The sequence below is a fragment of the Coloeus monedula genome (assembly GCF_965178545.1).
Source record: "Coloeus monedula genome assembly, chromosome: 30".
Classification (NCBI taxonomy): Eukaryota; Metazoa; Chordata; class Aves; order Passeriformes; family Corvidae; genus Coloeus; species Coloeus monedula.
Genome location: NC_138810.1, coordinates 2,176,998 through 2,201,676, shown reverse-complemented (window position 1 = coordinate 2,201,676; position 24,679 = coordinate 2,176,998). Strand labels below are relative to the sequence as shown.

General features: G+C 67.1%; 3 protein-coding genes across 4 annotated transcripts; 1 reads left to right on the top strand and 2 right to left on the bottom strand.

The window, feature by feature from the left end:
* Window positions 1–4,601: 4,601 nt before the first annotated feature.
* On the bottom strand, window positions 4,602–12,426 carry MYO1A (myosin IA; the record flags this gene model as incomplete). Its single annotated transcript, XM_082299142.1, has 28 exons — window positions 4,602–4,725; window positions 5,159–5,286; window positions 5,357–5,509; window positions 5,594–5,726; window positions 5,794–5,900; window positions 6,002–6,136; window positions 6,243–6,317; window positions 6,550–6,636; window positions 6,899–6,967; window positions 7,064–7,213; window positions 7,349–7,442; window positions 7,522–7,722; window positions 7,803–8,029; window positions 8,716–8,916; window positions 9,024–9,086; window positions 9,338–9,442; window positions 9,555–9,620; window positions 9,704–9,790; window positions 9,874–9,992; window positions 10,080–10,227; window positions 10,310–10,413; window positions 10,509–10,607; window positions 10,678–10,741; window positions 10,889–10,935; window positions 11,039–11,143; window positions 11,258–11,352; window positions 11,544–11,659; window positions 12,304–12,426. The coding sequence occupies 28 exons, from the start codon at window positions 12,424–12,426 to the stop codon at window positions 4,602–4,604; spliced, it is 3,225 nt and encodes a 1,074-aa protein (XP_082155268.1).
* A 1,666-nt stretch (window positions 12,427–14,092) lies between these two features.
* NEMP1 (nuclear envelope integral membrane protein 1) lies at window positions 14,093–18,612 on the bottom strand (the record flags this gene model as incomplete). 2 transcript variants are annotated; one of them, XM_082299011.1, is made up of 10 exons in its annotated part: window positions 14,093–14,620; window positions 15,083–15,292; window positions 15,526–15,699; window positions 16,260–16,485; window positions 16,668–16,782; window positions 16,948–17,041; window positions 17,155–17,227; window positions 17,484–17,694; window positions 17,783–17,904; window positions 18,498–18,612. In XM_082299011.1, the coding sequence occupies 10 exons, from the start codon at window positions 18,583–18,585 to the stop codon at window positions 14,446–14,448; spliced, it is 1,488 nt and encodes a 495-aa protein (XP_082155137.1). In that variant the 3' UTR covers window positions 14,093–14,445. The 2 variants fall into 2 exon arrangements, with proteins under 2 accessions (XP_082155137.1, XP_082155136.1); XM_082299010.1 differs by having other exon boundaries at window positions 14,482–14,620; window positions 15,078–15,292; window positions 18,498–18,585.
* A 2,953-nt stretch (window positions 18,613–21,565) lies between these two features.
* Window positions 21,566–24,067, top strand: NAB2 (NGFI-A binding protein 2). The gene is made up of 6 exons (XM_082299020.1): window positions 21,566–22,367; window positions 22,585–22,718; window positions 23,190–23,241; window positions 23,404–23,536; window positions 23,623–23,823; window positions 23,935–24,067. The coding sequence occupies exons 1-6, from the start codon at window positions 21,573–21,575 to the stop codon at window positions 24,027–24,029; spliced, it is 1,410 nt and encodes a 469-aa protein (XP_082155146.1). The 5' UTR covers window positions 21,566–21,572; the 3' UTR covers window positions 24,030–24,067.
* The last annotated feature ends 612 nt before the right edge of the window (window positions 24,068–24,679 follow it).

Below are 24,679 nucleotides of genomic sequence, written 5' to 3'. Positions count from 1 at the left end.
GGACACCCGGACACGGGGCGGGACACCCGGACACGGGGACACGGGACAGGACACACGGACACGGGACAGGACACACGGACACAGGGACACGGGGCGGGACACACGGACACGGGGCGGGACACACGGACACGGGGACACGGGACAGGACACACGGACAAGGGGCAGAACACACGGACACAGGGACACGGGAACACGGGGCGGGACACACGGACAGTGGGACGGACAACAGGACACGGGGACACGGGACAGGACACACGGACAAGGGGCAGAACACACGGACACAGGGACACGGGAACACGGGGCGGGACACACGGACAGTGGGACGGACAACCGGACACGGGGACATGGGAAGGGACTCGGAATAGGACACGCACAGGGTCACACAGACACGGGAAGGGACACACGCACATGGGACACGGGCAGAGACACACGAGCATGGGCACGGGCAGGAACACGGACGCGGGCACGGACAGGGACACACGGACAGAGAAAGGGCCACGGACACAGGCACACGGACACGGGCACGGTCAGGGACACACGGACACGGGCACTTCTCCAGTTACGGGCGCTGCTGTGGGGAAGGGACAGGTCGCTGTAGCTCCCGCTACACAAACCCCGGCCCCGCAGGTCCCATGGACGCATCGCCGTGGGCTCATCCCCTCGGGCTCATCCCCTCGGGCTCATCCCCACGGCCCCGTCCCCGCATCCCCATCCCTCTGGCCCGGTCCCGGTGGGTTGGTCCCCGCAGCCCGGTCCCGGTCGGCTCTTTCCCGCAGATCCATCCCCGTGGGCTGTCCCGACCCGGTCCCCGTGGCGCAGCCAAGACACAGAGGCGGTGTTTGCGCGTGTCCCGCGCCGACACGGGTGGGTGTATAGCGGGGTTCGTCCGGGTGTACACGGGTGCACGGACACGCGCGCGTGGGGCGGGACGGCCGCGCTTCCGCCGGGTCCCGCGACGGCTCCGTGGGCGCCGGTGCCCGGGACTCTCCCTCAGTCGGTCCCACCGCCCCCGGGACACCGGGCACAACCCCGTCCGGGTCCCTCCGCGCGTGGGGGGCTCCTCCCGGGGCTCAAGCCGCCCTCAGCGGGGCCTCGCCGGGCGCGGGGGATCCCGGGGAGCACCGGGGGGCCGGGCCGCCGCTTCCCCGCCCCGTCGCTCGCCCAGGCTCCGCTGCTCGCTTCCCCATGAGTCCCACGAAGAAATCGTGCATGTCCCCTGCGGAGAGACCGGCCGTCAGCGGCACCGGCGGCGGCACCGGCGCCGGCACCGGGCGGGACTTACGCTTCTGCGGCGCCGCGGGGGGACCTGGAAGAGACCGAAGCGGGTGAGCGGGGACCGGGCGGACCGACACCCTCCCACCCGAGTCCCCCCGCCTCTCACCGGCGCCCTCCTCCCGCAGCAGCTCCAGCGCGGCGGCGGCGGCGGCGGCCCCGGGGCTGCCGCGGACGCTCCACGGCAGCGGCTCCGGGACGGGCATCCCCTGCGGGAGCGAAGAGGGTGAGCGGGGTGGGAAGGGGTCCGGGGGCTCCCGGGGATCCGGGGTCCGCCCGCCGCTCCCCCCCCGACGGCCGTACCTGTGCGAGGGGCGCGGGGCCCGGCGGGGCGGCGGCGGGGGCGCGGCGGGCGAGAGCGAGCGGCAGCGCCAGGAAGAGCAGCACCGCCAGCACCGGTCGGTTCTTCATCCTCGGGGCGAGCTGGGGGCGGCGATCAGCGACGGAGAGGCGGGGCCCGGGGCTATCCCGAGCTGGCGACCCCTCGACGGGACGGGCCGGGACGAATCTGGGACAGAACTGGGCTCTGGGGAGGGAAAGCAGCGAGACGGGAGACGGGGGGGCCGGGGGCGGCGGGACCCCCTCGCTGGTGTCCCTTGGAGGGGGCTGCACCCCGGGGGTGCCTTACAAGGGTGTGGGGGGGGCCCGTTATGGGGTGTGCAGGGGGACACGGCCCTGCTGTGGCCCCGGGGGTCCCGTGTCCCCGCGGTGCCACGGTTGTGCACTCACACATGAGCTGTGCAAACACGCGTGAGTGTGGGCACACAGTGGGCACGGACACGGCTCGGGCTCTGTCCTGCACGTTCACCCGTGTCAGCACCCCCCTGTCACGTCCCCTGACAGGCTCCCTGGCACACACATGCTTGCCCACAGTGTGCCTGGACTTGCTTCCAGAGCCCCCACCAAACCATCCCCAAATTCAAGCGACACTTTCTCCCCATCTTTCCTCCCGCCTGTGCCTTCCCCAGTGCTGTCCCAACCTCCCCCTTCTCCCTCTGCCTTCCTCTAGCCCCACCAGGGTGAGGACAGGGCACCGCAGCCCCCCAGGAATCCCCCAGGGCCGTGGGACACAGACCTGCCGAGCCCTCCGGTGGAGTCGAGGGCTGAGGGACCCTCGTTGCCAGTGGCTGTGGAGCGGGGACTCGTCGAGGCGTAGTGGGCAGTGGTGATGGACAGCAGCGGTGGTGGTCAGCAGCAGTGGGCAGTGGTGGTGGGCAGCTCCCCCGGCCCGGGCTCAGCCGGGAGGCGAAGTACCGGGGCAGCGGCTGCTGTGCGGCGCTAAATAAGGGGCTCTGCCCATGGCACGGCGTGGGTGGGCGAGAGGAGAGCTGCCAATGGGGGCCGGGGGGGTGGTACCCCCACCCTGCAGCTTCACGCCCACGCAGGCACCGTGACATCGACGGCAGCCGTCGCACACGCGGAGTCACACAGCGACACACACGTGCCCACACGGGCACCCCGGGGTGGGGGTCAGCACACGGGCACCGTGCCCACGCAGCCCCCGGCCGCTCATTGCGGGGACGTCACGATGTGGCTGTTGGCACATGTGGGGACACGCGTGGAGGGATGGTCCTGGCTGGATGCTGGGCTCTGCAGCCAGGATTTGGGGGTCTCACAGGGAAGAGGGGATCAGCCAGGCTCCCACCACGCACACTCGATGCACACACATGTTCATCCGCACAGGTGTGCCCACAAACGTACCTCACACCCTGCCCCATTGCAGCGCTCCTGGCCTGCCCGCTCCCGTGGCAGGATGTGCCAAGGTGGAAAACGGGGAGGAAAATTTGGGGGAAAGCAGAGGGGCACAAGGAAAGAGGGAACGACTGGGCCAACAAGTGAGAGCCACCGACTCCATCCCAATCAACAGGCAGCGGCGGCTGCTCCGGTGGCTGCGGCTGCTCCGGTAGCTGCAGCAGCCCCTCGGGAAGGCGGCCGGCAGCGGCGGCTCACGTGGCAACACAGCCCGGGGCAGGGCAGCATCTGCAGTGCCGAGAACGTTAATTAAATCGGAGCCTGGCCAGAGACGGTCTAATTAATTAATAACACCTACTTGTGCGATGCCAAGTGCGGCGCAGCTGTGAAGAGCCGCGGTGCCCCGGGCTTGTTTACGGCTCTCGCCCCTCGCCGGGGGAAGGTCCCTGTGCTGGGACGTGACGGAGCCCGCGGTGGAGAGCGGGGAGCCCTCGGTGCTGGGGCATGGCCAGGCCACCCAGTGCCCCCGCACACACACACGTGCCCCCCCACGTGCGGGAGCTGCCCGCACACACTCCCCCTGCACGACAAACTGCGCTCCGGGGCCCACCTGGGAGCTGGTGCTGATGGTGACGTGACGGGGAGTTGGCAGCTCCCGAAGGTAACGCGGGTGATGTGTGGGGACAGGATAAAAACCCTCTCCGAGAGCTTGATGAGTGCAGGAGGAGAAAGGCAGCGAAGGGAGGGGATGCCCTGTCTGTCATGGGAGCTGTGGGGTCCTGAGGGTCCAGGGGGCTGGAGGACTGGCAGGGGTTCTGCAGATCCTGGGGCCTGCAGGACTGGCAGGGGTCCCATGGATGGTGGGGGTTGAAGGACTGGTGGGAGTCCTGAGAGTTCTGAGGGGTGGAGGACTGGCAGGGGTCCCACAGATCTTGAAGGTTGCAGGACTGGTGGGAGTCCTGAGGAACCTGAGCACTGCAGGACTGGTGGGGGTCCTGATGGACCTGAGGGGTGCAGGACTGATGGAGGTCCCACAGGCCCTGGGCTGCAGCACTGGCACTGGGGCTGTGCAGCAACTTCCCTCTGTCCTATTCTCCGTGTCCCTGGTCCCCAAGCGCACCTCCAGCGCCAGTCTGGGCAGGGAGCCCCTGCATGGGTGTCCTGCAGCAGGGTGGAGGGATGCTGGGCAGGGGGACAAGGATGTCCAGCACGGGCAGGAGGGTGCCAGGGACCTCACATGCAGCCACCCACGGCTGCCAAGAAACTGTCTCTGCAGCAGTGTGAGCTGTGAGCCACTTGATGGGAAAAGTGGCGGCAATTTGGGGCCTTTCCAATCACCACAAGCCGAGCGCCGGCTGCAATCCGGCATCAGGAAAAGCGGGAGGTTGGGATGAGGGGCTTCACCACTGGGCTGGGCTGTGCCCCCCAGCTTGGGCGCTGTGTCCTGGGGTCCCACCCCGCCTGTAACAGCGTCACCCACTGTGTCACCGCCTCGGTATCAACACCTCAGCATCCTTTTAATGAGTTTGGAGCGATGCCTGGCTGCTGCCGGCACCCGCAGGGGTGCAGGATGACACAAGGGGGGGTCAGGGGTGCCAATGTGAGGGTGGGCGTCCTGGTGAGGGCTGGGGGTCCCCTCAGTGCACCAGGACCTCCATCTTGTGGCTGCCCTTTTTCTTGCAGACAGGGCCGTTGGTGCTGGCCTTGGGTGACTCCACCACGGTGATGGACACGTCGCCTTTTGGGAAGCGGGTGGAGAACCTGGAGTAGGAGGATGGAGAGGAAGGGGCAGGATGGAGGGGAGGGGTCAGGATGGAGAGGGTGTCCCTGGACGTCCCTGTGTCCCTGGAAGGGTCACACCCAGGCCCATCCCCTCATTGCCAATGAGCAGCCTTGGTTACACCCACTCCTCAGGGACTGCCAATCAGGGCACTCACGTGGTGCCCCACCCTTGGAGACTCCATCCCCACCTCCATCCCACCCTGGTGAGCTCCGCCCTGTCCCACCCACAACAACCCCACCCACAGAAGCCCTATCCTCCTGGCCCCACCCATGGAAGCCACGCCTTCTGTGCCCCCCGTAGCCCCACCCTGCCCCACCCACAGAAGCCCCACCCATTGTAGTCTGGCCCTTCAGACTCCACCCACTACAACCACACCCATGATAACCATGCCCACCACAGCCCCACCCACACCTGTCAGTGATGTGCAGGGGCAGTGCCTGCCCGGTGGCGGCCTCGAAGGTCTGGTGCAGGCGGGTGACCAGCTCGATGAGGTGGTCACTGACCAGCAGGAAGTCTCCCTTGGCCCCCACTGTGGAGACCTGTGGGGCAAACGGGGGGTCAGCCCTGCTGGGGAACCCCTGAGCCTCCAGGGCTCCCCTCCCCAGGTACCTCCTTGAGGTGCAGGGCCAGGAAGCCGTCGGAGAAGCGGGTGACTGAGACGCCGCGGATGTCGCTGAGGCTGAGCACAGTCTTGGGCTGGGCGGCCTTGGGGTCAGCCAGGACAAGGTGCTCGGTGGTGAGGAGCAGCAGGCGTGGGACTGTCTGTGGGCGGGGGTCAGTGCGGGCAGGGGGTCACTGTGGCCCCGTGTGCCTTCCCGCTGCCCAGGGCACGAGTCAGGATCTCACCTTTCCGTTGGCCCTGTTCACCTTCCTCACGGTGTCGGCCACCACCAGCTTGTCCTTGGCCACTGCGAGGAGCTTCTGGTACTTGGGGTTCTGCTTCAGCCCCAGGTACTCTCCGCGGAAGGGCTGCTGCAGGCTGGGGACGAGGCTTTCAGCCACTGCTGCCCTGAGCTCCCCTGCACCCCCAGCCCCGACCCTGGCACCTTTTGGGGTAGAGGGTCTTCTTGTCCTTGAAGAGCTCGCTGGCGCAGAGCTTGGCCTGCAGCTGGGCCCGGCGCGCCGGTGGCAGCTGGTCCCGGTACTTCTTGCACTGCCAATGGAGGGGGTGATTCGGTGCCGTCAAAGACCCCTCGGGTGAGCCGGCGCACCAAGATCCCAGCTGGAATTCCCCCCGTGTCCCCCTGCTCCCACCTTCCAGTGGTAGAAGATGTTCCTCAGCTCCTGGTTGGTGTTATCCAGGAACCGGTACGGCGCCGGGGGCCAGGTCCGGTCCGTCACCGACAGCGGTGGGAGGTTCTTCGCCAGCCCCACCAGGTACCTCTGCACCTGGGGGTGACAACGTGGTGGGGGGTCAGGAGAGGACAGGGCTGTCCAGCTCCAGGGCAGGGGGCTGGGAAGGTGCCGTGGCCCCCTCTGCCCCAGCCCCACTCACCAGCCGCCGGTAGATGAAGTTGGCCAAGCAGGTGCTGGCGCTGGAACGGAAATACTTCCTGTAGGTCCTGCGCGCCTGCGGGGACAGGGCCAGTGGTGAGGACACCGGACATCGCCACCAGCCCCACCAAGGACAAGGGTGTCTCGTCCCCCACATCCCCCACATCCCCATTTGACCCCAGTGGAGAGGACAGCGGCTCCAGCCCGACAGAGTGGGCAGGAGCGGGGTGGGCAGACAGACAGACAACCTGGACACAGCGGCACGGACAGCATGACAGAGGTGGCCGGAGGGCGCGTGGCCCCGTTACCTGGTACCCTCTCCAGTGAGCGGCGATGGTGCTGGCGGCTGCGTGACGTTGGCGCTGGGACTTCAGCTCCCGGAGGAGCCAGCGAGACTGCGGGGGTGAGAGCCCGGGGAGCCCGAGGGGGAGACACCAACACAGACATGGAGCAAGAGGGAGAGGCAGGAGAGAGGCAGGAGAGAGGCAAGAGAGAAGGAGGAAAGACGGGGAGAGGAGATGAGGGTGAACCTGGTCCCACCATGGGACACACGGAGCCCCTGGTCCCACCGTGGGGCACACGGAGCCCCTTCCCCACCCACCCTACTCCCCACACCAGGCCAGTCCCACTGGTGGTCCTGGGGTGCTCAGCCCTCACCTTCCAGCCTCGTGCGTACGCCTGCAGGATCAATGCCGACCGCTTCATCTGCTTGTAGTGGTTCTTTTGCTGCAGGGGAAGAAGGGGGTGAGCTGGGTGGGCTCAGAGAGACAGGGGGAGAGGGATGGGCAGGGGGAGCATGGCCAGGACTCGCCCTGTCCTTACCCTGTGGCCCCGGAACCAGGCGGAGATGAGGATCTGGCTCTTGCGCATCAGCTGGTACTGGGTCCGGCACCGCCAGCCCCGAAACACCTTCTGGATGAGGGTGGCGAGCTGGGCCACGCGCTCCTGGCGCTGCTGCTCCAGGTCGAAGAGCTGGCGACAACCATGGCAAGCACTGGGTCACTGAGCAGCTGGGTCATCCAGAGCCATCTCCAGGGGCTGTGGCATCACCCAGGAACTCCCAGGACAAGTTTGGATCCCCCTGGATTCCCCCATTCCCAGACTCACCGTGCGTGGTGAGCGGATGAAGATCTTGGTGTGGCCGAATGCCAGCTCCTCAGCAGGGAACGCCAGACCTGCCAGCAGCACCTCGGCCCCCTCCCTGCACCACAGCAGAGACGAGGCCAGTCAGAGCTCCCCCGGCAGCTCCCTGGCCCTCACGGTCCATGCCAGCCCCGTACCTGTCACCACCGTCCCAGCGGGGCCACGTGCGGGGGTTGAGCATCTTGTAGCGCTGCAGGAAGGGGCCGTAGAGCTGGCGGAAGGCGTAGCCCGCCCGCCGCACCCGCACGTTCTCCATCAGCCCCAGGTACCGGACCTGCGCCAGCACCAGCTCTGGCGTGAACACCATCGCTGACTTGGTGTCGTTGGGTTTGATGCACCTGCAGAGCGCAGCGGTGGTTTGGGGGGGGGTCTCACAGGCACCGCAGCCGCCCCCGGGGGTCCCTGCTGGGGTTGGTACCTGATGTAGTTGGGGTTCTTAGAGTAGAGGTTCTTCATCAGCAGCGCCACGGACGACTTGAACTGGAAGCCTGCGGTGGGCGGCAGCTTGAGGGAGACCTTCTGGGGGTCTCCTTCGGGGAAGAGCGAGCGCAGCAGCGCGTGCCGGGCCGCCCACATGGCCTGCGAGAGGTCGCGGAAGAGCAGGTCGTTGTTCTTCTCGATGAAGCCCGTCACATTGTAGGTCACCTGGGGGTGCAGTGGGGTCAGCACCCGGGCAGGGAGTGGGGCAGGGTTCAGCGTCTCCATGTCCGTTCCCAGTCCAGCCCCACATCTCCTGTGCAAAGCTGGGAAGAGGACGAGGGCACTGGGAAGAGAACTGAGGCACTGGGAAGAGGACCAGGATGCTGTGAAGAGAACTGGGGTGCTGAGAAAAGGACTGGGGTGCTGGGAAGAGGTTCAGAGAGCTGTGAGGAGGTCTGAGATGCTGGGAAGAAGCCTGGGGTGCTGAAAAGAGATCTGGGGTGATGGGAAACGAACCGAGGTGCTGGGAAGAGGACTGGGGTACTGGTAAGAGAACCAGAGTGCTGGGAAAAAGACCAGGTCAGTGGGAAGAGGATCAGAGTGCTGGGAAGAGGATCAGGGTGCTGGGAAGAGGAGTGTAGCGCTGGGAAGAGGATCAGTGTGCTGGGAAGAGGAGCGTAGCACCGGGAAGAGGATCAGGGTGCTGGGAAGAGGAGCGTAGCGCTGGGAAGAGGATCAGGGTGCTGGGAAGAGGAGCGTGGCACCGGGAAGAGGATCAGGGTGCTGGGAAGAGGATCAGGGTGCTGGGAAGAGGAGCGTGGCACCGGGAAGAGGAGCGTGGCACCGGGAAGAGGATCAGGGTGCTGGGAAGAGGATCAGGGTGCTGGGAAGAGGAGCAGGCGCTGCCGGACCTTGCCGGCGTAGTGGTGGATGCGGAAGCAGCGCGGGGGCAGGCTGGTGTCGGTGACACGCCGGGCGTTCTGCGTCTCCTTGCTCTCATAGTGCTTGTGTGTGGCCAAGAGCTGGTTGAGCTTGTTGAGGAAGGTGTCCTCATTGACCACGCCGGGCCGCAGGCACTCCTCGTCCAGCATGGCCAGGATCCCGCTGGTGCTCTGTGCCACGATGGATGGGGTCACTCCTGACCGGCCCCAGCGAATCCCAGTTTGGGCTATGGGGGGCGCTGGAACCCCAAGATCCCGGCACTGGGAGGACAACTCACGTTCTCAATCAGGTTGCAGATGATGCTGTTGTCGAAAAACTCCACCGGGGTCCACTGGATGCCCTGAGAGCAGATGTGGGTCAGACAAATGGATAACCCAGCCCCTGCCCCATGGACACCTCCAGCTGATGTGGGGCAGGAACCGGACGTCCGGCCAGGGGGCCGAGGATCCCAAATCCCTTCCTGCCATTGAATCGGCTCCCGGCAGGGAGCGGGGTGAGGGAGGAACGTGCGACGGAGCCGTCTCCGGCACTTCCCCATCCCGGGGGGGCCGAAGCTCCTTGGGGCCGTGCTCTGGCAGGGGCTGGAGGTACCTCTCGGACGTATTCCTCCTGTTCCTCCTTCAGCGTCATCAGGATGAAGATCTGCTGCAGCTTCTCGTTGCAGTAGTTGATGATGAACTGCTCAAAGCTGTTGTCCTGCGGGAGAAGGGTCCTGTATGGCAGGTGCTCCCCGAGCCCCCGGCCCTGCCCCACGTCTCACCTGCTGTTCCCAACCCCCTGGATGGGGCCATGTGGGTCCTTCACTCACCTGGAAGATCTCGAAGCCGTAGATGTCCAGGACGCCCATCACCTTCCTCTGCTCATCTGACTTCACCTGGAGAGATAACGGGGTGTTGAGCGCTGTGTGGGGTGGGGGTCCAGGGTCCTGCTGGGGCTCCAGGATCCCCTGGAGCTCACCTGGATGCTGGTGTTGATGCGATGCACCAGCCAGTCAAACAGGCGACTGTAGATGTTCTTGGCCAGCGCGTCCCGGCCGTAGTAGCCCTGGGGAGAGGGGAGGGGGGCTGGTGCCGGCTCACTGGGGGCTGCCGGGCATCAGCCCCATGGCTGGGGGTGGTCCTGCTCACCTGTGGGACGGTGAGGGTGGTGAGCACCGTCTCATCCCGCGCCTTCACCGTGCGGGAGCACAGCGCCTGCTCCAGTGTGCTGGGGTCCAGCCCGATGAGCTTGCAGATCTCGTGCAGCTCTGTGTGGGGAGATGGCGATGCCAGGGACAAGGAGGGGCTCAGGGGGTCCCCACACCCCCCATTCCCATCCCTATCCCCATCCCTACCCTGGGGCTCAGTGATGCTGCAGGCCTCCATCCCGCTGGCCTGGAAGCTGCTGCTTAGCTGGACATTGCCCAGTTTGAGCACCACAGCCGTCACCTCCAGCAGCTCCGTCACCTCCGCAGGCGAGAAACCGATGACCCTCATGGCATCCTAGGGATGGACACAACAGCTCAGGGGCTGCGGTGGGCTCCAGGATGTTTGGGGGAGAGGGGTCCTGTCTTCCCGTGGGTACCTGCATGGCGTGGAAGTTGGCTGCATCGTCCATGCCGGGCAAGCTGGAGCTCTCCCGGTTCAGGTATCCATAGTGCCTGCAGTCCTGGTGGAGCTTCAGTTGTTCTGGTTGAGGGGAGAGGAGGTGGCACTTCAGCCATGGTCCCCCCCCAGCTCCTCTTCCACCCCCAAATCCCCCACACTGTGACGTCTGGACCTACGGAGCAGCTCTGGAGAAGCCCCAGCCAGGAGCTGGTAGAAGATGTGGAAGTTCCTCTCGCCCTTCACGTGCCGGACGATGCGGGATTTCTCCAGCAGGTCTGAGAGGAGGGGTCAGTGTCACTGGGGTGTGTGGAGTGGGACCCCCCGGGATGGGTGGTGGGTACTCACAGTTGCTGATGACCCCTCCCAGGGGCTCCCCCTTGAAGTCGAACTCAATGTCCATGTACTTGCCCTGGGGGAGGGGGCTGGGTCAGGGAAGGGGGTCCTGGTGGGAGTGGCAGCTCCCACACATCCACACCCCCATCCCCTCTGTGCTCCCAGCCCCATCAGGGCCCACGTGGCCCCAGCAGGGTCCAACCCCTGTCCCCAGGTCACTCACGAATCGGGAGGAGTTGTCGTTACGGACAGTCTTGGCATTTCCAAAGGCTGCGGGGGGAGAATGGGGGTTACGGTGCAGTCCAGGGGGACGGTGCCGAGCCCTGGCAGGGCCGGGATGTGCAAGGTGGGGCTCAGGATGTGGGGCACTCACCCTCCAGCACAGGGTTGGACTGCAGGAGCTGCTCCTTCACCTTGTTCACCTCCTCCCCTTTGCTGCTCACGGCCGCCACGAAGGACATCACCAGCTTGCTGGCCTCTGCCAGCGAGGGGCCAGGGGTCATCGGTGAGGGGCTGTGGGTGTTGGGGCCGTGGCCCTCACCCCACCAGCCCCTAGCAGTACCCTGAGCCCCCCTTGCAGCCCTGGCTGTACCTGTCTTGCCGGCGCCGCTCTCGCCGGTGATGAGGATGCACTGGTCCCTGTCCCGGTCCCGCAGCGAGCGATAGGCATCGTCAGCGATGGCAAAGCTGGGGGCAAGAGGGGTTGGAAGGGGCTGGAGCCATCTAGGGGCTTCAGGAAATTCCAAGACCCCCTGTTGTGGCTGTGGTGTTGCCCCAAGTGGATTCCTTTGGACCCCGACGCCTTGGGATTGCCCACGGGTGAAGCCCTTGGTGGGATCCAGGGCATCAAGGGCACCCCCAACCATCCCCGTGCTCACATGTGGGGCTTTACTGCGAAGAAGCTGCAGTTATGATACTCCTCCACCTTCTCCGGGGTGTAGAGGGGCAGGGACTGGTACGGGTTCACTGAGATCACCACATTCCCAATGTATGTCTGTGGGACAGCAGGACAGCAGGGATGAGGGGCCAGGAGGACACAGCCCAGCTCCTGGTGCTCCCCATCTCCACCCCAGATCCTTGTCTTCATCCCAGACCCCAGGTCCTGCTCCCCATCCCAGACCCCACGTCCTGCTCCTCGTCCTCAAACCTGCAGCCCTCCCACTTTGCATCCCAGGCCCCATACCCTGTTCCCACTCTGCACCCCAAAGTTCTCCCACTCCCAATCCAGACCCTGTATCCTGCTCACCATCCTAGACCTTGAAGCCCTCCCATTCCCCATCTCAGACCCCATATCCCTCTTCTCATCCCAGACCCCATATCCTGCTCCCCATCCCACACCCTGCAGCATTCCCAATCCCCATTACAAACCCCATATCCCGCTCCCCATCTCAGACCCTGCAGCTCTTCCATTCCCCATCTCAAACCCCATATCCCTCTTTCCAACCCAGACCCCTATCCCGCTCACCAGCCCAGACCCTGCAGCCCTCCCAGTCCCCATCTCAGACCCCATATCCCATTCCCCATCCCATTCCCCATCCCAGACCCCGCAGCCCTTCTATTCCCCATCTCAGACCCCATATCCCACTCGCACCCCAGCAGCCCCTCTCGTGCCCCCCAATTCCCCATCCCCCTGCCCACGTAGATGTCGTGGCGGCGGAATCGCTCCTGCAGCGTCTGGACCAGCGACTCCTCGGTCAGCGGGTCCAGCAGCACCAGGTCCCCGACGGCCTCGGCGTCCAGCAACGGCGTGGTGCCCTCCATGGCCGGGCAGCTCTGGGGCAGCTGGGACACGGCACGGGGGGGCTGCAGCCACGGACACTCAGCCCCTTCCCCAAAACACCCCTCCGGGTCCTCGCCGGTCTCTGGGATCGTGGCTGCTCCCCCCAACCCCGAGGACAGGGGACAAGGCGGCCACACAACCACAGAGGCACAGGAGGCACCTTCCCGGGGTATCCCGGGACCCCGTGGTGAGGCTGGGGGCAGCCGGAGGCTGGGGGGAAGCGGGGGCTCGGCCAGGAAATGCGGACACCTGGATCCTATTCTTGGGGCAGGGATTAATTCAGCCTCCACTTCCTCCCTCCTTCCTGGCTGGGGAAGCCGGGGCGGGGAGAGGAGCCCAGACCCCCCGACAGGTCACCCCCGGGAGCCCGTGTGCTGCCTCTCCCCGCTGTCCCCCATCCCTCACCTGTGTGTGACAGCACGGTCACGTTCCCTGGGGTGACCTTCACCCTCGCTTTACAGCTGGGGCGCAGGGCTGTAAACCCAGCCCCACTTATCGGTGCCCGGGGAAAGTTCACGAGCGAGGAGAAGGTGTGGAAGGATTGGGGCAAATGGGGTGATGGAGATGACTCCAGCAGCCTCTAGAGATGGCAGAGCCTTCCAGGGGTCCGAGGCCCCCCGTGCTGCTGGGTTGGGACCCCAGGGCCAGCAGTCGTGGGTGGGAGCCAGAGCAAGAGCCCCCCACAGCTCCAGGGCAGCGCTGGGCTCGTCCCGGTGTTCCCAATGACACCGGGTCCCCACGCCCCGCGGGGTGCAGGTGCCCTGGCATGAGAGTTATGGGGACCGGGTATCCCCATCCAGCTGAGGCAGCAGAGGAGTCCCCGACTCACCTCCCATCCCCGACTCACCTCCCACCCCCGACTCACCTCCCGGTCGCAGAGAAGCGGCTGCTGGAGTGGCTTCAGCTGCAGCTGCCCCGGAACCGGCGGGGCTCAGCCCAGCCCAGCGCCCGGTGCTGGCCCCGTCCGGCCCACGGAGGGGCGGGGGGGCCGCAGGGCCCTCCCCCAGAGCTCCCAGCTGGGGAAACTGAGGCACGAAGGAGCGGGCAGTGAAGATCAGCCCCAAGAGTGCCGCCGGCTGCAGCCCCCGCCCGCGGTCCCAGCTCAGCCGCTGTGTCCCTTCCCCACCCGGCAGCTGAGAGCAGGAACAAGCAGGGAAAATCCTGAAGCCAAGCAAACAAAGGGAACTTCCTCTCCTGCTGCGGGAAACGGGCGAGGTACAGGGCTGGAGAACCGGGAATGCCCAGGGCTGCTTTGACGAGGATGCCAGTCCCCAGAGAGGACACCAGCTCCCAGCCCAACCTGAGGCCACGGTAGGTCCTGCCCCAGGGAATGTGGCACCCAGGAGCTGTTGTGTCCCCATGCCCCATCCCCAGCAGAACGACCTCCTGCAGGTGGATGAGCCCTGGGGTCACAGCAGGACTAACAAATCAGGCTCAGGACCTAAAAAACATGTCTTTATTAAAAATATAATCGGTCATTCACCACACTGAGGGTGGGGGGATGCAGTAACACAGGCTGCTCACACCTGAGCAGGGAGGAAAGCGCAGCGAGGGCCAGGGAGCAAACCTGGGACTGGGACAAAAACTGATGGCAGAAGCTCCAGCAGTGGCACAGGTGAGGTAGGGGCTGGGCTGGGGCTCCCCAGGGCAGCTGAGACACTACGAGGAGGTGAGGGCAGCGTTATTGCTTAGGAAGTTGCATAGATTGGGGCGTCCCCTCCAGCTTTGTGCTTTGGCAGAGCTCCCCAGCCAGCACTGGGAACCCAACAGCGGCAACGTCACCCTCAGTCCCTGCCTGCACCCATTGGGAGAGGAGTAACAGCAGGAGAAGGGCTGCGAGGCAGGGAGGAAGCACATCCACGCTCATCCTCAGCTCTGGCATGGGGAGAGGGGCTGAGCACGGCCTCTACCCCAACACCACATCCAGGGGCAGCCGGCAGACCCCGAGGCTCCACAGCTCCATCCGGCAGGCGCCGGAGTTTTTGGTATTCACACGGGATTCAAGGCAAGGCAGAGGCGTGGCCCGACCAGCTGGAGCCCTCTGATGTGTTTGTAACAGGAGCAGGAGGAGCTGGGCACGGGCAGCTCCCTCCCCACGGCTCCAGGCAGGTGCTGAGCACGCAGGTATGGGCGGACACGTCCAAAGTTCCTCTCGTGTGTGTCACCCTTGGGCACCTGTACAGGAGATGGAGGGGAAGGTCTGTCCCCACCCCAGCGCAGGGAAAAGGGCTCCTGTCTGCATCCCACAGCTGTGGCACTGAGGGATGGAGCCAGGTGAGCACCCAGGCTTGGGAGGGGGTCCCTGCTCCGGGGGGTCCCACCCTGGGAGCTCACAAACACCCGCTGCAAAAGTTGGGGTGGGTCCAGTCTGCATCCAGGACCAGGTGACCTCCCAGCCTTGGGGGGGGGCTCTCATGTGTCCCACCCCCCCCCCCCAGCACCCAGGGCTGTGCTGACAACAGCGTTCACACCTCAGGCAGGAGCTGCAGGGAAAGAGGAGGGGGTCTGACCTCCTTTTCTCCCTGTCAGAGGGGGTCCATCCCCACAGGGTTCATCTCCCCCTAAGGTCCATCCCCACCACACCTGGAGCAGCCCAGCAGTGGTTCTGCTCCTTGGCCCCAGGGCAGCTGACCTCACCGGACATCCAGATGGTTGTGGGGCAGGGAATCACTCCTGTGATTCCCAGCAAAGGAGTCATTGACACTGTCCTCATCATCATCATCATCATCGTCATCCTCCTCGAACAGCTGCTCGTCAATGAAGAGACTTTCCAGGCCGAACTCCCGCTCGTGGACAGACACCTCGTTGGGGGTGACGTGGGAGGCACCACCCACAAAGTCAGCAAACCTGGGAGAAGCCAGGGAGCAGCACGTTGGGCAGGTGTGCCCAGCGCCTCTGGATATGCCCTGACACACGTGGGTGAAGCGTTTTGGTGCCGCGACTGGGTGTTATCCATCCTTTCCCCCCGGTCACTCTGCGCTCCCACACAGCCTGGATCTGTGTTTCTGTCTCTAAGGACAGAGGTGACAGCACAAAGGGACACAGGGTGGCCACCCCGAGCTCGCTGGCAGGGGTGTTACCTTTTGGGAGACTGGATGCGGGACACCGTGCTCCAGGCAGAGAATTCGGGGCTCTGGCAGAAGCTCCGCAGCTCTGCCAGGGCCTTGCGGGTCTCCACCTCGCCCTGGAGCCGATATTCCTCCTCTGTCAGCAGACGAGGGGGGGTCGGGCCCAGCTTGGAACTCTGCACCCTCCTGCCAGGGGGGAAACACCAGTTACTGCCGTCCTGGATGGGGTGGGACCTCCAGGGTGGGACCAGCTCCCGGGGCAGGAACTCTCAGGACAGAACCCCTGGGGCAGGACCACCTTCCAGGGCAGGATCCCTGGAGCAGGAACTCTAAGGCAAGATGAGCTCCTGAGTCAGGACCACCTCGCAGGGCAGGAATTCTGGGGCAGGACCAGCTCCTGGAGCAGGAACCTTGGGGCAGGACCAGCTCCTGAGTCAGGACCATCTCACAGGGAAGGAAATCTAGTGCAGGACCAGCTCCTGGGGCCAGACCAGTTCCTGAGACATGAATCCCTAGGGCAGACCAAGCTCCCAGGGCAGCTGGCAGTGGGGAAAGCGGAACACACCCCTCCAGCCTCTGCTCCTCGCTCCCTCTCCTGCACCAGTCCCAGGGGAAAAAGGGCACAGTTACCCACCCCACTCCCACACCGCAGTGAAAACACCCCTGATCTGTGGCACAGGCTTCACCCAGCAGCTCATCCCGACCCAGCTGGAAGCCACGAGCAGCTGGAATTCCACAGGCCTCACCGGTAGGCAGCAAAGGCCCATTGCAAGGGGTAATCCAGGTTCTTGGTGCAGATGGCGACGAGCACCAGGCCCAGGGCGATGGGATGGATCTGGATGCCCGAGTACATCAGCAGCAGCCCCAGCAGCTGCAGGGCCCAGGAGAGGAGGTTGATGCTGCGCTCGTTCTCCAGGGGGCCGTACCTGTAGCACACGGCGAAGCTCAGCAAGCCCACGAAGAGCAGGTAACCTGTGGGACAGCACAGGGATGGGGCAGAAATTTGGGTCTACGTGAGGATGAGGGTGAACTTGACACCACCCCCTTGGAGCACCGGCAGGGATGGGGAGCCTCAGCATCGCTCCCCAGCACGTTCCAGCTCCGTTAGGAGACGCTCAGTTGGTGAACTGGTGAGTCCCAGAGCTCTCTCCTACCTAACAGGTACTGCCAGTAGGACTTGCAGATCTCCCGCAGGTTCTTGAAGATCAGCTGGAGCAGGTACAGGGAAAAGGACCAACCTCCGACCAGCAGGAAGTACACAGGGCTTTTCTGGGGGAGGACAAGGGGGAGTTGCAGGCAGGCAGTGGGGCAGCCGTGGGTACCTCCCCCAGGTGCTGAGCTGCTCTGTGCCAAGCCCAGCCCATCCCAGTACTACACCAGTATGGAAAGGGCTATGAGGCTGCTGACCATCCATCCCCAGGAGGTGACACCTACCTTGGGCATGACCTTGGACATCATGTAGACAAGGATGAGCAGCGAGGCCAACAAACCAACGCTGATGCCAGCTGAGTAGTAGAAGATTTGGCTCCTAAAACAATCACACCGGGTGTTTTATGGGTACCTGTGCACAAACACCCCCCACCCGGGAGCCACCGGGCACTGCCCACCTGCCCCAGCCCCCGGGGAAAGGAGGGCACTCACCTGCTCAGTGTGTCCCCACAGAAGAACAACAGCAGGCCCAGGAAGAAAACAAGGAACAGCTTAGGATCAAAGCCTGTGAAGAGAGCGAATCCCAGTGGAGAGGGGCACGGTGGGAAGCTCCCACCTGCCACAGGGTCACAAGGACGGGGATGGGGCAGTGTCCAGGTGAACCTCCAAGTGCCCCAAATGCCCCCACATTGCCTTCTGCAGACCCAATGCCCTTCCTGAGGAAGGAACAGCCTTGCTGGTCCTTGGCTCATGAGCTGCTGCATCCTGTTGTCCCCCAGGCAGCCCCAGGCCCCCTTTCCCCCACCAGGCAGGGGACGTACGTCGGAAGAGGACGACGGAGTAGGTGGTGCCGGGCTCCAGCAGCTCGACCTTGAGGCAGGTTTTGTTGCTGTAGAGATCCACGTCGATGCTGGTGTCGTTGAGCTTCCCCCGCAGGAAGGAGAACACCACGTTCCACACGCTGAACTTCTCCAGCTCCTCCTCGCTGTCCACCTGGGTGACGCGGATCATCCGGCTGCTGGTGACGCGGATCTGTCGGGAAGCGAGGCGGGAATGGATGGAGGGGCTGGAGCGGGGAGGATCTGCCTCCTTCTCCTCCTCCTCCTCCTCCTCCTCTCACCTGTGTCCTCGTCCAGATGTCGTGCCATCGCGGCACGCGGGTGTTGGTGTAGCAGAAGCGCTGGGATTCCCTGTGGTGGGACGCGTGGCCCTCCTGGAGCGGGATGATGGGATCCTTGGCGCCTGGGAAGTGCACAAGGAGAGGTTCAGGCACTGCTCCCCTCTGCTTCACCCACCAAACACTCTACTGCCCTTTGCCTCCCCGGGGATCCTCCCCTTAGGCATATTCCCCACGGTCCTGCCGCTGTTTTCCTTGGAATACACCCTTTGGTTCTTTTTTGGGATAACCCCGTGCCCTGGGCTGTCGGGGTCAGCACAGCCCCATCCCTGCGCCCATTCCAGCTCGACTCCTAGCTCCAGAACCGTTCCCACCTCAGGGACATCAATCCGAGGGTGTCTCCGGCCAGCGCTCGCCCCCTGGGGTGAAGCGGCTCCCGAATCGCACGGAAGGCCCGGTTGCACCGGGAGATCGGGACAGCGGGACACGAAATCCCGGTCCCACCGGGCCGCACCGACCCCCGAGCATGGAGGCCCCGGGAAGCGCTCAGAGGGTTCCCTGGTGGGGCAGGGGGTCTCTCAGCGGGCACCGGGAAGTTGCCCGTGGCCCAGGCCGCTGGTCCCATTCTGCAGCCACGCTGCCCGGGGGCTGTCGCCGTCCCGCTCCCCGCCATGAGGCCCCCCCGGTCCCCGATCAGGGACGCCGCCGCCCCGCACACCTGCAGCTTCCAGGATCAGGAAGGGCAGGAGCAGCAACAGCAACACCTGCAGAACCGGGAGCCGCCGCTGCCCCGGAGGCGGATTCATCCCTCCCGCCGAGGCTGCGCCGGCCACTTCCGCTTCCGCCGCCGAGGAGCGGCGACAGCCAATAGGAGAGAAGCTCGCCGGGCTTTGTCCCCGATTGACAGCTAAGATGACCTATCAAAAAGCAACTATGATCTGGATCCCGCCCCCGCTGCCTGCCGCGTTGATTGACAGTATGTTTAACCTATCAGCATGGCGCGTGCAGGAAGCAGCCATGCTCCCGCCCCCGGTTGCCACGGTGACCAACATGCCCCCCCCCCCGCCGTTCATTCACCAGCCCCGCCCCGCTCCGTTAACGGCTCTGACAGACACGCCCCTCAGCCTATCAGAGCGCAGGCACGGCCGGCCACGCCCCCACCCCCTCGCGAATCCCGCCTGATTGACAACCGCCTCCGCCTATCAGGGCGCGGCCTCGCGTTGTTTGTGTGAATGGGTCACGCGTGGGGGGCGCGCAGGTCCCGCCCCTCGCCCCCAGCGCCCCTCCCCCGGCAGCCGAACCCGCGGCCTCGGGCCCCGCCGGGACGGGGCCGTGCCGGGGCGGACGTGGGACGCGGGTCACCGGTGACGTGGAGTGGATCCCGCATCCCACGGGCCAAGGGGCGGCTCGGCTCGGCCGGGGGACTCCAGTTCGCCCCGCTGCCGGCACCGTCCGTCCCCTCGCAGCGAGGCTCCCCCAGCCCCGGCAAGGGGGTGCCGCCCTCCGCGTGGGTCCCTCCTCGTGGGGCGGTGGCCGCCTGTGGGCGAGCAGCGGGGAGCGGGCTCGGGCGGCCCCCCCGCTCCCCCTCCGCGGGCCGTGGGCGGCGGAGCCGGGAAGCGGCGGGGCCGTGGGCGGAGGATGTGCGTCAGCCGGGGGCAGCGCCGGGGCTGGGAACGGCCCCGCCGCGCCGGACGCCTGGTCGTGGAGAGAAGGGGGGGGGCGTGACAAGGGGGCGGTGGGGAGGGGGGGGTGAACCGGGAGGACTGGGGCAGGACCCCCGCGATGGGGACCGTGCCCGTACGGGACCCCCCGGCTGCTCTCCCAGTAGCTCCGGGGATGTGCCCCGGACACCGGCACGGCCCCCCCGGGCACGATCGCGCGGGGGCGGCTCGGGCCGCACGCCAGGCGCCGGCCGCGGTATAAATAGCGCCGAGCCACGCAGGGCCGGACCGGGCTGCGGGCCGTGACACCCCCCCTCCTGCCTCCCTCGGGAGGGACCCCGGTGCTGCGGGCGAGGGGCTTCAGCATCCCCCCCAGCCCACCCGAGAAACCTCCGTGCGCTCCCGTTTTCGCTGCTCCGGGGCGCCGCGGGGGTGCTCACCCCGAAGCCTATCGATGGCAGCGTGTGTGTGCCGGTGACACCAAGCGCCAGCCCTTCGCCGGGGCTCCGGCACCGGGGCAGGGCTGCCGGGACAGCGGTGCCGGTGCTCGGAGCATCCCCGCGCCCGGTCGGGTTGTCACCGAAACCGGGGATGCTGCGAGCGCTGTCCGCGGGAGCCCCGGGATTCAGGGTGTCCACAGCAGCAACCGAGCACCGTGTCCTCTTCGGGGGGGTTCTGTCTCTCCCACGGACCCCCTCCCCCCCGTGCCCCGCGTGTCCTCCCCGGTCCCTGCCGGGGCTGCGGGACCCCCGATGCCGCCGTGCGGGGCGCCGCTCCCGCTCCCCTCCCGCTGCTCCGGTGCCGGGGGGGGAAGAAGGGGGGCCCGGTGCCGCCGCCCCCGCCGCTGCCCCCCCCCCCCGCGCTCGGCGGGGGCGGCAGCCGCGGGATCCGCCCCCGGGGCCTCCCACGCGCGGCGCAGCCGGGGCCGCTGCTATTTCACGGTCCCGCCCGTGTGGGCGGCGCGCAGAGCGGCGCGGCGCGGCGGAGGGAGCGCGCCCGGCCCGGCCGCGGGACCCCCGGACCCCGGCACCCCCCGGACCCCCGGCTAGAGCCGGCCCCGGAGCCCCCCCGCCCCTCCCCGGCCGCCCGGCGGGGCGGGCGGAGCGGACGGAGGCGGTTCCAGGCGGCGGTGAGCGAGCGGGGGACGGAGGGAGGGGACGGGGCACCGGGGGGCACCGGCCAGGGCGGGGGTCCCGGGGGACGGTGGCCATGGTGGGACTGGGGGGACCGTAGGGGGGGCGGAGCACCGAGGGACACCGGGCAGGGCGGGGGGCCCAAGGGGTGTTGGCCACGGGGCTCCGGGCGGGTCCGGGGCGCCGGGACGATGCACGGGGAGAGGATGGTCCCGATGGGACCGGGGACACCGCGTTACCGGGGGGTAGCGGACGGGGTAGGGGCTCGTGGGAGGATGGCCTCGGTGGGATCGTGGGGGCAAAGAGGGACCGTGGGGATGGCGGGGGGATGGGATACCGGGGGTCACCGGGCAGGGCAGGGAGCCCGGGGAAGGGATGGACCCCGGTGGGTCTGGGAGGGACGGGGAGGGATGGGGCACTGGGTGGATTCAGGGCACCGGAGGGCACCAAACAGGTGCGGGAGCACTGGGGGAGGATGGCCCTGGTGGGACCGGGGTGGGGATGGGGGCACCGAGCGGGGCGGGGTCACCGGGGAAGGATGGCCCTGATGGGATCCAGGGGACCACAAGGGAACAGGGCACGGGCAGGGCAGGGGGCCTGGGAGAGGTCGGCCATGGTGGGATCGGCACTGGCACATCATCCCCGGGGATGGGGGAGCTGGGGAAGCCCCACGTGTGTCCTGCCCCGTGCGGGGACCTGGGGGGGGGGGGGGGGGGAGGGCTGGGCACAGCCCAGGGTAGGGGGGAGGGGCTGGGATGAGGGGGACCCCACTCATGTCTGTGCCCTGTGCGGGGGCTGTGGCTGCAGGGACCATCCCAGCCCGGGGCACATGGGTGGGACTGGGTGCCCGTGGGGTTTAGGGACACTGGAACAGCCGTACCCGGGAGTGCTCCCTCTACCCTTTACCCCCGGGCCCAAGGGTGGGGAGGGGGTTTCTCCTGCACGTCCGTCCATCCCGGTGGTGAGTCCGTCTGTCCCTCTGTCCACCACAGGCTCACCATGGCCCTGCCCCGCACACTGGGGGAGCTGCAGCTGTACCGGGTGCTGCAACGCGCCAACCTGCTGGGCTACTATGAGACCTTCATCCAGCAAGGGGGGGACGACGTGCAGCAGCTCTGCGAGGCAGGCGAGGAGGAGTTCCTGGAGATCATGGCGCTGGTGGGCATGGCCACCAAGCCCCTCCACGTCCGCCGCCTCCAGAAGGCCCTGCGCGAGTGGGCCTCCAACCCGGGGCTCTTCAGCCAGCCCGTTTCGGCCGTCCCGGTCAGCAGCATCCCGCTCTTCAAGCTCTCTGAGGCCGGCGGGCGCAAGGCGCTCAGCAACGGGCACGCCAGCCCCGGCGAGGCCGCGAGCAAGGGGGCTGGCAGCGCCGGGACGCCCCCGGCCCGCAGCCCCACGGAGCCGGGGGAGAAGCTGTCACCGTCGGCGGCTCCACCGTGGCCAGGAAGGAGCACCCCCGAGTCGGAGGGTGGTGGGGACGAGGAGCCCGGGGGTCCCCCCTTCTCCCCGGGCGGGAGTGGCGGGGAGCAGGCAGCGGGCACGGAGCTGGAACCGGAGTTGGCACGGACGGTGGTGGAGAGCGTGGAGCGGCTGCTGCAGAGCTGCCCCCGAGGTGGCGAGGCTGAGCTGCGGGCGCTGATGAAGCTCAACAAGAAGCTGGCCAAGGCTGTGGGGCACATCTTCCAGCTGGAGGACGGTGACCGGCAGAAGGAGGAGGAGATCCGCCGGCACAGCGCGATCTATGGCCGCGGCGAGGCCCGGCGCCGCGAGGGCAAGCAGCTCACCCTGCACGAGGTAGGCTCCGTGCTTGAAGTTCCCGGGATGTGCTGGGTTGGGACAGGGACTGGGGCGGCTCTGGGGGTGTGGGTGGGTGGGATTCGAGGTCTGCTCCCACCCAGGTGGCATCTTCCAGCCTGGAGCCAGCGCTGCCTTAGCCGAGGGTCGCGTGGGCGCTGCTGTCCCGTGGGCGCTGCCGTCCCTGTCCCCGCTCACGCATCATCTCTGCCCCCAGCTCATCATCAACGAGGCGGCCGCCCAGTTCTGCCTGCGGGACAACTCGCTGCTGCTGCGGCGTGTCGAGCTGTTCTCGCTGTCCCGACAGGTCGCACGGGAGAGCACCTACCTGTCCTCGCTCAAGGTCTCCAGGTGAGCCAGATCTGGGAAACCCCTGCTTCGTAGGCCTAGGGGGGCTTGGCTGTCGTCCCCTTGCACCCTGGGAGCTGAGCCGGATGGGGCCAGGACCCTGCGGCCCCCAGTTCCCCTTTCCCAGCGTGGGTGGTTTCTGCCTGACCTCGGAGCGTGGGAGGTGGGGAGGATGGGAATGACGGGGATGCCAGGCGTGGGGGGGGATGCGAGGTGGGGGGGGGGGATGCCAGCCAGCAAAGGGATGCCACTGGGGATACCCCATCTCTTGCCTCTATCCCCAAAGCCCCCTGCCCACCGTGCCAGGGCTGCATTTTCCTTTCTCTCTCCAGCTGCTTTCCTCTTTTTCCACCCCCAATTCCATCCGTGCCAGAACCCCAATCTCTGCCATTGCCCTGCCTGGTGGCTCCCCTCACAGCGTGGGGCCTTGCTGTGGCCACCGCCACATCTGACACAGCCCCTTTCCACCCCCAGGGCCCATCCCGAGGACAGTGGTGCCGTCGTGGCCAAGCGGCTCAAGCAGGAGGTGGGTGCAGGTGCAGGGGGAGCGTGTGCAGGTGTGCACACCTGTGAGTGTGGGTGTGACGGCGCAACGTGCCTGGGGCTGCTCTGCCAGCTTGGGGTGACGGCCGTGGGTGTGCTGGAGTGGGTGGCACAGGGGACCTGCTCACCTGTGCGCTCCTGGCAGGCGGGAGAGCAGAGCCGCCCTGAGCTACTGGCACTGCCGGTGGGGCTGGAGCCTCCCGGGGCCGCGTACCGAGCCAGCCTGGAGGAGGACACGGGCAGCCTGTCTGGGGAGAGCCTCGACGGCCACTTGCAGGGTGAGTGGGGGTCCCTCCCCTTCCCGGAGGGCTGGTAGTGGCCGGCCCCCGGCCCCTCGCGCTGACTCTCGGCCCTCTCTCGGCAGCGGCGGGGGCCTGTCCCCGACTGACCCCTCCGCCCGGTGCTGCCCCGGACGTGCCCCTCGGCCTCGCGCCCCACGGGCTCTGGAGCCGCCACATCCTCCAGCAGACGCTGATGGACGAGGGGCTGCGCCTGGCCCGGCTGGTCTCGCACGAGCGCGTGGGGCGGCTCAGCCCCTGCCTGCCGGGGAAGCCCCCGGGACCAGGTGAGCCCCCGCGGGGCCGGGGGGGCTTTGCCGTGGGCAGGGGTCAGGGCGGCACCGCTGCCTTCTCCTACGGAATCGTGTCCTGACGCCACCTCCGTGTTGTCCCCACAGAGTTCGAGGACGGGCTGGCAGAACGGGGTCCTCCGGCCCCCCCAGAGCCCCCTCGGGGCACCATCAAGGTGGAGCAGGAGACCAGCCGGCAGTGAGGCCCCTGGAGCCCCCCCGCCACCATTAACGAAGCAATAACGTGCTGGGGGACGGGTGCGGCGGCGCTCCGGGCCCGGGGAGCTTGTGGGGGGGAGGGGGGGGGGTCTCAGCCACAGCTCCCCGGCCCCCTCTCGTCCCGCACCGACGCTCTGGTTACCTCAGCCGCGGCGGGATGCGACTCCCCGCAGCAGCAATACCCTCATCCCGCCCGGCTCTGCGCCCCCGCCGCCCCCCAGGGCTGGGGAGCCCTCGATGGACTGGAGCCCCCTGTACAGCCCCCCCCCCCTCCGTGCTGACCGTCCCCCTCCCCGGCCCCGTCACCGCGCGGGGACAGACGCGTCGCACTGTGCGCTCCCACGTCAGCGCTGCCGCCCACGCCGGGCACACGGTCCCCCCCCCACCCGCAGCGCCCACGCACCAGCCGCCAGCCCCCTCCCCGCAGCACGTGCCAGCTCACTGTGCACCCACCCTGCGACCCCCCCCCCCCAGCACCGCATCGGCTGTAAATACCCCCCCCCCACCCCCGCAGCCCCCGCACGCGGCCCCCCACACCCCCACACCCCGCACCCCGATACCTGCGTGTGCTTCAAGCATGGTCCCTGTGCCGGGGGGTGTCACACGTGCCGTGGGGTGTCACCCCCTCCCAGCA

What these genes read in the sequence shown, in the direction of transcription:
- NAB2 (XM_082299020.1), top strand. Translation starts at nt 21,573, where the DNA reads ATGGCCCTGCCCCGCACACTGGGGGAGCTGCAGCTGTACCGGGTGCTG. An exon ending in AGCAGCTCACCCTGCACGAG is followed by an intron (nt 22,368 to 22,584) that starts GTAGGCTCCGTG and finishes CTCTGCCCCCAG; the next exon opens with CTCATCATCAACGAGGCGGC. An exon ending in TCCTCGCTCAAGGTCTCCAG is followed by an intron (nt 22,719 to 23,189) that starts GTGAGCCAGATC and finishes TTCCACCCCCAG; the next exon opens with GGCCCATCCCGAGGACAGTG.